The 12,503-nt window shown below is 59.7% G+C and overlaps 1 protein-coding gene across 7 annotated transcripts in view; it reads right to left on the reverse strand.

Moving 5' to 3' along the window:
- Nucleotides 1–12,503, reverse strand: part of HSPG2 (heparan sulfate proteoglycan 2) — a 110,087-nt gene that overhangs the window by 53,625 nt on the left and 43,959 nt on the right. For 4 of the 7 annotated variants that reach the window (XR_015137233.1, XM_086327429.1, XM_086327438.1 and 1 more), the window contains exons 4-19: nt 9,518–9,627; nt 9,357–9,415; nt 8,902–9,062; nt 7,762–7,812; nt 7,204–7,332; nt 6,745–6,999; nt 6,526–6,645; nt 4,452–4,583; nt 4,183–4,327; nt 3,931–4,082; nt 3,687–3,833; nt 2,133–2,296; nt 1,796–1,975; nt 1,510–1,706; nt 1,254–1,401; nt 403–530 (exon numbers count right to left, since the gene is read on the reverse strand). Coding sequence is in view for 6 of the 7 variants with exons in the window: in XM_086327429.1 (XP_086183555.1) it covers nt 403–530; nt 1,254–1,401; nt 1,510–1,706; nt 1,796–1,975; nt 2,133–2,296; nt 3,687–3,833; nt 3,931–4,082; nt 4,183–4,327; nt 4,452–4,583; nt 6,526–6,645; nt 6,745–6,999; nt 7,204–7,332; nt 7,762–7,812; nt 8,902–9,062; nt 9,357–9,415; nt 9,518–9,627 (2,278 nt within the window). In the remaining variant the exon portion in view is untranslated. The remainder of the gene's footprint in view (nt 1–402; nt 531–1,253; nt 1,402–1,509; nt 1,707–1,795; nt 1,976–2,132; nt 2,297–3,686; nt 3,834–3,930; nt 4,083–4,182; nt 4,328–4,451; nt 4,584–6,525; nt 6,646–6,744; nt 7,000–7,203; nt 7,333–7,761; nt 7,813–8,901; nt 9,063–9,356; nt 9,416–9,517; nt 9,628–12,503) is intronic. The other 3 variants (XM_086327455.1, XM_086327447.1, XM_086327468.1) reach the window with 1 other exon arrangement.

A 12,503-nucleotide genomic window follows, 5' to 3' on the forward strand; every position in this document is an offset into this window, starting at 1 on the left:
GCGGGCCACGAGGCCCATCTGCCCTTTTTAAAATTTTTTCTAAAGATATTTTATTTATTTTGGCCGCTCTGTGAGGCATGTGGGATCTCAGTTCCCCAGTCAGGGTTTGCACTCAGGCCCCCTGCAGAGGAAGCACATAATCTGGACCTCTGGACCACCAGCCAGGGCAGTCCCGAGGCCCGCCTCCTCTAGAGCTGCAGCCTCGCCGCGGCACTGGAAAGAATGAGGGGCCCGCTGCATGGAACAAGAGGCAGGCCTGGAGAGGTCGAGGGGCCAAGGGTATTTATCCACCAGGCGAGCCTCCGAAACCAGGTCTCCCACCTCCCAGCCCAGAGGATGCCCCAGGCCCAGTCCCCCGTCCGCGCTTCCCGCCCCGCCTGCCCCTCCCGAGCCGGGTCTGACCTGCGGGAGGCATCGATGTACGGGCAAGGGCAGGGCCGGCAGGCAGTGGCTGTGGCCTTGGTGGCATCCCCGAAGAAGCCCGCCTTGCATTTGTTGCACTGCGGTCCCTCTGTGTTGTGCTGGCAGTTCTGGGGGGAAGGGGAGGGAGGCGCTCAGGCTGGGCGGAGCAGCCCTGTGGCTACCCCCGCCCGACGTGGGGCCACACTGGACCAGATGGGGCTCCATGAGGGTGGGCCCCTGAGGCTGTCTGGATCAGTGTCCCTGGTCATGCAGGAATTACCCCACAGCTTTGTACACAAGGGAACATCAGCTCCATCCTGACGGGGAGCTCATCACCCTGCATGGCAGCCTGTCCCGTAGACGGTTCCAAATACTTGCTCTGTATTGACCTAAACCCACATTCTCCTTTCAATCCATACCCACTGGCCAGTTCTGCCCTCTGTAGGTGGTTCCTTCTACCCCCGATAGCTGTTCAGGGACTTGGAGATAATCGTTTTCCCTGCTTAAACCTTCTCTCAGCTCCCAATTCCAGCTCCCTCCACCATTCCTAAGAAATAATGTAAGATTTATAGGCTCCTTCCTGTTAGGAACGGCCTGCTTAGGGCCATGCTTTATGCCTTATTCTCCAGGAGTGATTGGTCGGACCAAAGTGAAGAGTAGGACTTTCACCTCCCTTATCTGGACATAATATCTCTGTTAATGCATCCAGAGGTCAAGAGAACTTGTGTGGCAGCCACAACAGTCATTCTGGAGGCTTGTGCTAAGCACGTGGGCACAAGGAAGTCTCAGCTGGAGCCTCCCACCCTGCTCTTGCCTCTAGCCAGTATCCAAGTGCCAGATGGCACACTCACCAGGCAGTGGCCATACACAGGGTCACAAGAGCTGGCGTGGCCATTGCAGTTGCAGCCAGAGCAGGTGCCCAGGTAGGGCCCCCCGGGCACCCGGGTGAAGTGGGCATCACAGCTCTCACAGGACAAGCCGGAATAGCCAATGGGGCATCTGTGGGGACAGAACCAAGACGGTGGCTGCAGGGACCGTGAAGCCTGGTGGTTTCTCCCCGACCTCTGCCAGGGCCTCTGTGGTCCCCGGTCCAGCTGGGTCAGGCACCTGCACTCCTCGACGCTGTGGGCGCGGCCTTGGCTGGTGGCATAGGTGACGGTGGTATCCATGGCGACGTCACTCAGCCCCACACTGGCCATCTTGTGGTCGTACACCGTCTGGATGAGCACCGCTTCCAGGCTCTGCAGCACCTGCAGCATCTCCGCCCGCTGCACCGGCCGGCCGGACTCATGCACCCAGTGCTCCTGGGGGGGAGCAAAGGTCAGGGTGTGGGGGGAGGTTGTGCATCAGCACCTGCCCAGCCTGTACCCCCAGGGGAGCAGGCCCCACGTACCTCAGAGAGCTGGACCTGGCGCTGGTTCGGGACCCCCGGCTGGGTGGACGTGTGGCCCCGGGAGAGCAGGCGGTGGCCGGCACCCACAAGGACCACGTCCGGCCGCTGCACTGGCTCCAGCGTGCCACGTGCCAGCTCATAGCGCACCTTGTAGCGCAGGGAGCCACCGTAGGAGTCCACCTGGCCGGGACAGGGCGGATCAGGGCTGGGCAGCCGTGGGCACACACGATGCTCGCTGGGTGCCCCCCTCCCAGCTTTAGAAGGAGCGGAGTACAGGCAGGCTCCGAGCATGGATGTGGGGTACTGGGCCCCTCCCCACCCAGGGCGGCCCCATCACCTTGTTGCCCAGGAACTGCTCGGGCAGAGCCCAGAAGGAGTCGTGGATCAGGAAGCGTCGGGACAGGTCGACCAGCTGAAACTCCTGTAGAGTGGTGTCGATCTGCAGCTGGGTGGAGGAGACAGGTGGCATGCCGGGCTGCGCAGGCATCGTCACGTTCACACCTGGGGGGCACAGGGAGGGATGAGTGCCATGCACGCGCCTGCCCGAGACAGCCACCCGGGTGGTAGTCCAGAGAGACGGAAAATTCTGAGAGAAGTGTGATTTAGAGGGAACATCAGTCTCTCTCCCAAAGTCAAATAAAAGCCAAGTTTTCCACCCCCCTACTGAATTCCTGGAGCAGCATTTCCCGAAGCACTCTCCAGGCAAAGCCAATGCTGCCGAACGATAGTGGGGAACCATTTGGGAATCCCAGGGTCAAGGAACCTGCTGCAGGACTTCTCAGAGCCTTTGCTTGCCAATAGATCTGTGGACTGTCAGGGCTGGAAGAGCCCTCAGGGGGTAGTAGAAAGCTACACAGGACTGAAGAATGGGTGCCCAAGTCCTGGTTCCACCACCCTCCAGGTGTGTGAGTCTGAGCAAAGGCCTTAGTTTCTCTATCTGTAAAATGGGGGCAACAGTGGCTTGCATCACAGGGTTATCAGGAAGCTAAAGTGAGCGGAACGACACAAAATGCTTAAAACAGAGTAGGACACAAAGGAAGTGCTCAAAAACTCGATAGCTATTACTGTTGCTGTTTTTATGGTGGGTCCTTGGGTCCAGCTGTATCCTACACACACACACACACACAGGAATTCTCTCTGCAGCATCCTCCCAGATCTCTAGGGCAGCACTAACCATCCAGGAGAACTTTCTGCGATGATGGAAATGTGCCTGAACCCAGGTCCGTCTGATGTCGAGGCTCATGCCATCCTGCCTCTCAGAGTGCGAGAGAACTGAGCCCAGCTGCCTGACTTTACGTTTGGGAAAAGAGGCCCAAAGAAGCAAGAGTCTCAAAGTCACACAGGCAGTAATAAGTGGTGCATCAACAAGTCAGCTCCGGGCTAAGAATATGCCAAAGCCTGGGCTCTTACGCTCTGGGTCACTGATGCCTCTCCATTCTGCAGGATGAGGATGCTGGGGGTGACGACAGGGAGCTGGGCACTTCCCACGGACAAAGCACTATTCTGAGTGGCTTATGCGCTCTAGGCCCTTATACCACCCTGGGTGGGTAATATTTTATCCTCGTGTTGTAGACGAGAAAACTGACACACTAGGTAGGTAACTTGGCCAAGGGCCCACGGCGTGAGGGTCAGAGTCAGAACCCGGACTGGGACTCCACGGCCCGCTCTCTTCGTCAACTAATGCAGACGGGTATCGACTGTAGATTTCACTTTTCCTAAAAGAGCTTGTTTTCCCCCTGAGATGCTTTTCCCACAGGGCTCAGCATTTCTTCGGCAACCCCGTGTGCCTCCCTGGACTGGCTCCATCTGTCCAAGGCATATGCTGCTTTCCCGACTGTCTGCCCTCTGAGCCTGCGGGAGCCCGGTGCCCGTCTCGCACCCACCAACGCACCCTTGAAGTCGTTGGGCTGGTCAAAGCGGAGCCGGATCTGGTCCCGGAAGCGGCGGCTGCTCTGGCACACGTTGGTGACGCCGAAGCAGAAGCAGGGCAGGCAGGAGGCGCTGTGCTCCAGGTAGAAGTGCCCATCAGGGCAGGGACCTGCGGGGCGGCACGGGAGTGGGCTACAGCTGGTCCCTGGCGAGCAAGCCCGGCTCCCGCCCCGCGCCCGGTGCCCGCCTGCCGTGGTGGGCCGTACCCCGCTGCGGGATGAGCTCCAGGACGCCGTCGGGAATGCCGAACACCATGCCTCGGGCGTTCATGGCCTCGCAGGTGTAGGCGCCCTGGTCTGCCTCCTTCACATCGTGGATGGTCAGCGTGCCGCGGCCGCCCTCACTGGTCACTGTCACCCTGGTGGGCCCCCCCCGAGACAAGAGGTAGGGGTCGGGCCGGGACGGCTGGCCGCACCTCCCCTCCAGCCCCAGCCCCCTGCCGGGACCCAGAGCCACACCTCGGATGCGAGGGGATGTGGCCCCAGTTGAGTCTCCAGTTGATGATAGGGGTGGGGACGCCGATGGCCACGCAGGTGAAGGTCACCGTCTGACCCCGGGAAGCCTGGATCAACTCCTGGGGAGGGGTCACCACCTGGGGAGGCACTGGGGAAGGAGTGAGCAGGAGTGAGGGGTGGGAGGCACCGAGGCGGGAGGAGGAGGGGGCCAGGGTGGGGAGGCTGCGGGGAGGGGCCAGGGCCCAGAGCTCGCCCCCCAGCTCCTCGCTCACTGCAGCCGAACTCGTCGCTGCGGTCCGGACAGTCGCTCTCCTCGTCGCAGTGGAAGCTGGCCGGGATGCAGGTGTTTGTGGACACGCAGCGGAACTTGGTGGGCCCACAGACATCCTCAGGGCGCTTGACAGCTGGAGACAGAGCCAGGTGGTGTGGGCAGCGGGCACTGCCCTCAGGGAGGACCCACCCCCACCCCACCAAGCCCTTGCCTACTTATGGCCCCCAGCCCAGGCTGCCCACCTTCTCTGGGTGTTCCTAGGATCACGCTCTCATCTTGCCTGCTTGACAACACAGGCCCCCTGACCAGGCCCAGACTCTGCCTCCACGACACTGCCCACAATGCCGTGGTCCCCAGTCATCCATCCAACACACTCCACCTGTATCCCCTGACAGAGTCACACCTGGCACAGCAGTCATGCAGCTCCTCCCCCATCCAGCCACGAGAGACGCACAAGATCAAAGGCATGGCCCCGGGAGCCAGTGCCTTGGGACACCGGGTGCTACCTGGGCACTTCTGTCTACTGGAAAGGCCTTTAGCAAGGGCCTGCTGCAGCCCAGATCTCGCTGCCCTGTACCCCTCTAAGGGGCCCAGGGGTGGCACCTGACCCGAGACAGCCGTCCATGGACTGGTCAGAGGCCTGGAGCTGACCCGGCTCCAGGGTTGGGCCCCAGCTAGGCATCTCTAGTAGATGCTAACTGACATTCTTCTTCAGGGACACGGAGCTTGAGACAGACACACAAGCAGGGGCAGACAGGGCAGAGGGGTGTAGGAGCAGAGGCCACCTGGCCACAGAGGGGGAGCTCAGAGGAGGCCAGGAGGACCCACCTACTGCTCCTCCCGAGACCCCACCAGCCTCCAGAGCCACTCCCCTTTCACGCCCTCTGTTCTGCACTCGGTCAGCAAGGACTTGGCTTTCCTTGGACTGTTGCCCTGCAGAGGCCTCCGAGAAGCGCTTTTCAACTAAAACCCTCAATTACTTCTCCCTCTCAAGGGACTGGGTTGTCAGGCAAGCTTGGAGTCACAGAGGGGTGACATAAAACTCTGCCAGTCTGCAGCACGACGCTGCCCCTCTCTCTCCAGGGTTTGCTGTGAAGCGGGGACTGCAGGGGAGGCGAGGAGGAGAGGCTGGACCCGTGGACATTCGGAATGTCAGCAGGCTCAGACTGTGACCCAGGGTCACAGAGCAAGGCTTCCATTATCCTCAATCTGGGGCCTAACAGGCCCCCGGCTTCGCCTCATACGATTGGACATGCAAGATGCTACCTGAGGTGGTCTCTGGCCCTCCAGGCTCACCCACTTAACTGTCACGGTGTCTATCACACTGACTAGGCGGATGGGTGGGCAGTGGAGAGAAGGGTGGCTGGACAGATGAATGGGAGGTGAGAAAGATGTTGGCTCCATGAATGGCTAGTGGAATGGGGAGCTGGCAAGATGGATAATGCATAGAAGGATGATGGATGGACGGATGGAGAAGAGATGGATGGGAGGAACGATGCTGGACAGATGGATAGATGGACAGAGGGATTTATGATGGAATTTACGGTGCAGTGGACAGGAGGAAGGACACTGGATGGACAGGTAGATGAGGGGTTTTGCAGCTCAGCAACGGATGAATAGACAGGTGGATGGTGGGTGGACAGATGGATGGGAGGAAGAAAGGATGTTGGACCGACGGACAGGTCGTGGGTGGTTGAATGGTTACACGGATGAAAAGCTGCAGATAGAGGAACAAATAATGCAGAACCAGCTCTAGATGAAAAACCTCTAGGCCCTTAAAGGGAAGGCTTTACCTCACACGTCTATCATCAAGGGACCCTGGTTTATCAAGCCCACTCAGCCACTCATCTGACCCCCACACAAGCATACGTGACTAATAGTAAGGAATAAATAGACACTGACCACCGGCTCTCTAGCCATAGTGCTCGCTACAAAGGCCAGCTCAGCGTCAGAGAGAGGGAGAGACCTCACAAGTCTGCCCCCAGGGCCTCCACCACTCAGCCAGGGGACGGCGCACAGACCCGCCGGAGAGGGGTGGGGGCTCGGGGAGCGCGGACAGCGGGGCGGACACTCACGGCAGTCGGCCTCGTCGGTGTGGTCCTCACAGTCAAAGTCGCCGTCGCAGCGCCAGAGTTTGAGGGCACAGTGCCCGTTTCCACAGGGGAACTCGTTGGGCTCACAGGGCGGGGTGGGGCCTGGGGGAGCACCGGGCCAGGGTTCAGCCAGAGGCCTCCGGGTCCTCTCCCCAGCCCCCACCACCGGGCCCCTGCCCCGCGCCCCCGCCCGGCCCGCACCGCAGTCCGCTTCATCGCTGCCATCGGCGCAGTCCTCTTGCCCGTCGCACACGTAGTCTTTGGGGATGCAGTGCCCGCTGTGACACGCGGCCTCATGCGGCCCACAGGGCACAGGCCTGCCTGGGCTGGGCAGTGCGGCCTGGGGGGCTGGGGTGGCTGGGCGCTGCTGGGAGGGGAGTGACTCCGGCTGGGCTGGCGGTGGTGGAGTGGCCCCCAGAGGGGGCGGCTGGGAGCTGAGCGTGGGCATCGGCTCCTCTGTGGACAGAGCCCGCTCGGTGTTGGCACGCAGGGGCGGCTCCTCTCCCCTTGCCCCCGCCCCGTCCCCAGGCCCCTGACCCTGTTACCACCCCTCCCGGGTCCCTGGCCACCTCCCCTCTTGCCTGCAGCAAACTCTCTTGGCAGCCCCCCCCCTCCGCCAGGCTGACGTGGAGACCACTGAGTGCCCACACGGCCCCTCACCACAATCGAGCTCATCAGACATGTCCCTGCAGTCAGGCCTCCGGTCACAGCGGTACTCCAGGGCCACACACTCGTTATAGCGGTGGCAGGCGAACTCCGCCTCGGTGCAGGCTCTGGGGACCTGGGGCACTGTGGGGAGCAGGGGGGGCCGTCAGAGAGGCAGGCGGGGCATCGGTGGACGATGTCAGGGGGGACACAGGCACTGCAGAGCTGGGACGGGGTTCTGGGGCTCCGTGTCAGGCCCGGTGGTTTCTGGCTCAGCAAGGGCCCAGAGCACGCATGGTGGACGCATCACAGCACACGTGGGACGCGGGCTCTGTGGCAGCGGCCTCACCCATTCCCCCGTGCAGACCCCACACGCAGCTGGCATGCCACACCATGCAACCACTGGAGCACACGTGGGCAGGCCACAGCCAGGCCTAGCGAGGATGAAGAGGAAGGGGAGGAGGGGCGGCCGGTGCGTTGTGCCCGGCCGCCACGCCCTCATCCTGCCTTGCCCTCCATCCATTAGCTTCTCTAGTGCCCCGGCTTGGCCTGGGCCTGGCTTTACATGCTCACCTGGTGTCACTGCGGCCGCCACAGCGGCCGGGGGGGGCGGGGGTGTCTGTGCTGGAAAGGAAGGTGTGATCAGTAGCCATCCCACCTGGGAGCTGGGGGCTTGCAGGGCTGAGCCAGCCCCATCCTACCCTCCCTAGCCAGGAGGACTCATTAAAAAGTGGGAGGAAGAGGACTAGGTCCCCAGGCATCTTGATCTGGGCCTGGGGATGCCAAGGAACAAACTTGACCTGTGGGCACATTAATTGAGGTGTGATGTGCAGAACAAGGGAGGTGACGGTTTCACCACGTTTTTTTCTGATGGGGTCGCACCATGGTAAGGGTGGAGTTTGTTCAGTTCTGGGTTCCACTTAGTCGGGGAGGAGGGTGACACGTCCCAGAGAGAGAACTGAGATGCAGACTGGGATGGGGACTCCCAGCCCGTGAGGGATGAACCGGGACTGTTTGGCTCAGAGAAGAAAACACTCCGGGAGTTGGAACGTGAGTCAGAGGGTGCAATGAAAAGAAAGCTGGGCCCCACAGAAGGTTCAAAGGTACAAGCTGTGCGTCTAACAGCTGTGTGCCTGGGGCCAGTTTCCTGTGATCTCTGAGCTGTGCTTCTCACAGGTTCTGGCAAGACCAGCACAAACACAGAGTTTGGTTTGCATCCTGGCTTTTGCACTCTCTGTGTATGTGGATTTGGAGCAACCATTTTTCCCTCACCGGGCCTCAGGGCCCTTGTCTCGAAAACAGGAGAAATAATACCTACATCATAGGAATTACTGTGAAGTCTGAATGGGAGTGGCGTGCATACAGTCAGGGCTCAGTGAGTAATTGTTGGTGATTAAACAGAAAAGTATCTTGGACCCGAAAGCACTGTGTGAAGACAGGAATTTACTACCTATTGTCAAGGTAGAGAGGTTAATAGAGAGAAAAGCAGAAACCGGGCCTCATGGGTACCGGCTGGAGGGAACGGATGTTGCTCAACCCAAGATAAGATTGCACGATTGATGGGGAAGATTCATGAGGTGGTGAGCTCCCCGTCGCTACCAGCATGAAAGGCCAAACTAGGAGGGCCCATGGTGGGGACACTGAAGGGAGGGAGGGGGCGCACGTGAGTCTGAGAAACCGGAGGGGTCGCCCCTGGCTCCAGGATGGGCTCACCTGTGCCCAGGCGTCGGAACTGGAATCCCTGGGGAGAGGTGACGTAGGAGGCGATGGAGCCGCTGGAGATGACGCCGTGCAGCACCTCCTGAATCTGAGCCCCATCGGCATTCCCTTCCGAGCCCACATCCAGCTCCACAAAGACCCAACCGTCCAGCTCTCTGGGGGTGGATGTGGGGCAGGGCGGAAGAGGGAGGAAGACCCCTGTGGTCTCAGCTCCTGCCCTGGGGCCCGCCTGATGCTCAGGCCTGATTTCAACTCTCCCCTTGGCTCCTGGACAGCCTGCACCCCACATGGGGCAAATGAAGGTCCAAACTGCCCCTCCACCAGTCTTCGAATTTCCACCCAGAGTGAGGCCGCCCCTTGGGCCCCTCCTGCTGCCCACCTGCCCCCAGGGCTCCTCCCCGTCCCTGTCCGCCCCACACCAGCTCCCCCTCCCCCAGGGCCCCTCTCACTTGATGAACACCACGCTGACAACCTGGTCTCCAGGGATCTTCAGGTACTCTGACTCCAGCTGGAGAGGGACATGGCGCCATCAGCCTCCGGACCCTTCACCCCACCTTCAGTCCTGCCCCACCACACTCGGGGAGCCCCCCTCAAAGCCCCTTCACCTCACCGTGTCTACCACAGCCTCCGACACCTCTCGGAACTCCTCGGAGCCTGCGTCCTCCAGCTGAGGGCTATAGTCGATGGAGTGAGTGAAATTTACCAGTGCTCGGAAATAAACTGCAAAAAGGAGTTGGGGGGGTGGCGTCACTATGAGGGCCCCAGACCGGCAGAATGGGGGCCTCAGGCAGCTGGGCCAGTGGGTGGAGATGGGAAGACGGTCCCTGGAAGCCTCCAGCTGAGGCCGACACCTGTGTGCCCATAGCTGTGCCCAGCAGGACTGCCCAGGGCTCAAAACCCAGGCCTCGCACTTGAGCGAAGGGCTTAACTAACAGGGAAAATGGCCCAATCCAGATCCCAAGTGATGGTGCGGAAGAGGAGGCCTCCCCTGGCTCAGAGGAAGGCTGGGTGACAAGGAGGACGCTCCACAGGAGATGGCCTGGCAGAGGAATATTTTTTCCTTTGGTTGTACCACACTCCTTGTGGGATATTAGTTCCCAAACTAGGGATCAAACCAGGTCCTCAGAAGTGAGAGTGCTGAGTCCTAACCACTGGGCAACTGGGGAATTCCCACCACCCCCATCCCCCTGCTTTTTGTTGGTACAGAAATTACTCGAAAGTGACCGTGACAAGTTTCTCCTCCTCCTACCCCCAACTCACGCCAGTGCCTACTCATCCTTCAGGGCTTAGTTCAGCCATCACCTCCTCCAAGAAGACTGCCTGAACTGCCTTCCTTTCCCAACCCCGGCTGATAGAGACCCCTCCTCTGGGGTCCTCCATCCACTTGATTTCTCCCATCAGCGTACCTTCTACCCGCAAAGTGGCATAGCTCCTCCACGGTTACAAGGGCCTACAGAGCACCATCATAGAGACTGTGGGTTCTGAGGTCAGCCACATCTCAGGCACGGGCCTCACCTCTCTGAACTTCTGTTTCCTTTTTGTTCAAATGCAGATATTAATTACATTTACCGCACCGGGTTGCAGTGGGGAATAAATGACAGCATGCTGACAAGGCCACCTCCCTGTGTGCGAAGATGCAGCCCCGGGCAAGGAGCAAGTACCAGGGAATCAGAAGATGCTGTCATCTTTCTCTCTACTGCTAGACAATAAATGTGATGGGGGGAACCTCAGATCTCACTTACCCCGGTACCCCCAGTGCCTGGCATACTGTAGGCCTAATATGTGATGGCCAAATAAATTTAGATTGGTGTGAGCATACACTTATACCTACTGTTTACTGAGCAACTGCTGTATACATTTAATGTGCATTAAATCTCATCATGTTCATGAGTTCATGACAGAAGTTTTAAATATGAGTTGTAAATGGAGCATACATGTGTATACACACACACACGCCTGGCACATAGTAGGGGCGATATAACCTGAACTATTACTAAATGAGAGGCAGCATAGCTTAGTGCTTAAAAGCTCAGTCTCTGAGCAAAATTGCCACTTCTATGAAAGTAACTGAAAATTGCCCTGTGGCCTTGAGAAAGTTACTTAATGTCTCTGAGCCTCAGTTTCCTCATCTATAAAACACAGACAAGAGTAGTGTCCACCCCAGAGGGCTGTTGTGAGGATAAAATAAGATGAGGAGTAGAAAATGCTTATAACAGCATCTGGCACACACTAGAGGCAGCAAGGGTTAGCTGGATTATCTCTGGTCTTTAAGACAAACCGAAGGAATGGACTTGGTTTTATTTCTTCCCATCTGAGAGACGCATTCGTGGCTTCATCGGATCTATATTGAAGGTCTTTAATAAGCTAGGCCAATACTTTGGCCACCTGATGTGAAGAGCTGACTCCTTTGAAAAGACCATGTTGCTGGGAAAGATTGAAGGTGGGAGGAGAAGGGGACAACAGAGGATGAGATGGCTGGATGGCATCACCGACTCAATGGACGTGAGTTTGAGCAAGCTCCGGGAGTTGGTGATGGACAGGGAGGCCTGGCATGCTGCAGTCCATGGGGTCACAGAGTCAGACATGATTGAGCGACTGAACTGAACTGAAAAAGCTAGGCATGTTCTAGGGGTAGGGGATATAGCAGTGAACTTCATACGTGACAATTTCTGTCCCCACAGAGATCACTTTGGAGGGGGAGAAGAAAGGAAATAAAACACATGGGTGAGGAATATCTGGACTGTGGGAGGAAGAAAAAAATGAGGGTGGGTGGAGCGGGCGCGCTGGGGTAGGGTAGGGCTGCTCCTCTCCGAGAGAGGCCAGCAAGGCCTCCCCTCCCAGGGGCATGCTCAGAGGCAGAGAGCAAGGGCCGGGGGGTGGCTGGGAGAAGAGGATTCCAGGCAGGAGGAACCGCAGCTGCGGGGCCCCTGAGGCAGAAGGGGGCGCAGGGAAGTGACAGATGACCCGCAGGTGGGCGGCAGAGCTGGGCCCGTCCCCCTGCCCCTTCACTCTGCCTCTCAGGCCCCCGGGTGCACACCCCAACTCCGCGCCAGGACTCCCCCAACCTCGGTGGCTCACTGAGCAAGCCCCCGGGGAATGGGGATGGCAGCCACGCGACAGCAAGTGTGGCCGGGGTGCCCGCAAGGGAGGGTGACCGTGAGGGCGCTCTGGACCACGGGGCTGAGCTGGGCAGGGCTGCCGGGGCTGGGCGGGCGGGGTCCTGTGGGCTGGAGTGTGAGGGCCGTGAGCTCGGCCACAGAGGCCTCTTGTGAGCTGGCATAGAGGCCCATTGAGAGTCCCCACCCTGGCCTCTGGCCTCCACCCCAGAGCCCAGAGCGGGCCGAGGAGGCCAGGCCTCTGCCCAGGAATGTGCCCACTGTCGGAGGGGGGGGGGTGGGTCGGGAGGGGGCCAGGCTCCACAAAAGCCCCTTTCTCCCAGGGCCTGGGAAGGGCACGGACCCTCCAGCCTGCCCCCGCCCCAGCCTCCTCCCAGACCGGGGGCAAGGTCGGGGTGAGCGCCCTCCCTGGCGCAGGTAGCAGAGGGCCTGGGCACAAGATGAGGCCGTGTCTGCTTCAGGAACCGACCACCCGGGCCA

Source organism: Bos grunniens, chromosome 2 (genome assembly GCF_055505025.1).
Source record: "Bos grunniens cultivar Pamir isolate PY7600 chromosome 2, Bosgru_T2T1.0, whole genome shotgun sequence".
NCBI lineage: Eukaryota > Metazoa > Chordata > Mammalia > Artiodactyla > Bovidae > Bos > Bos grunniens.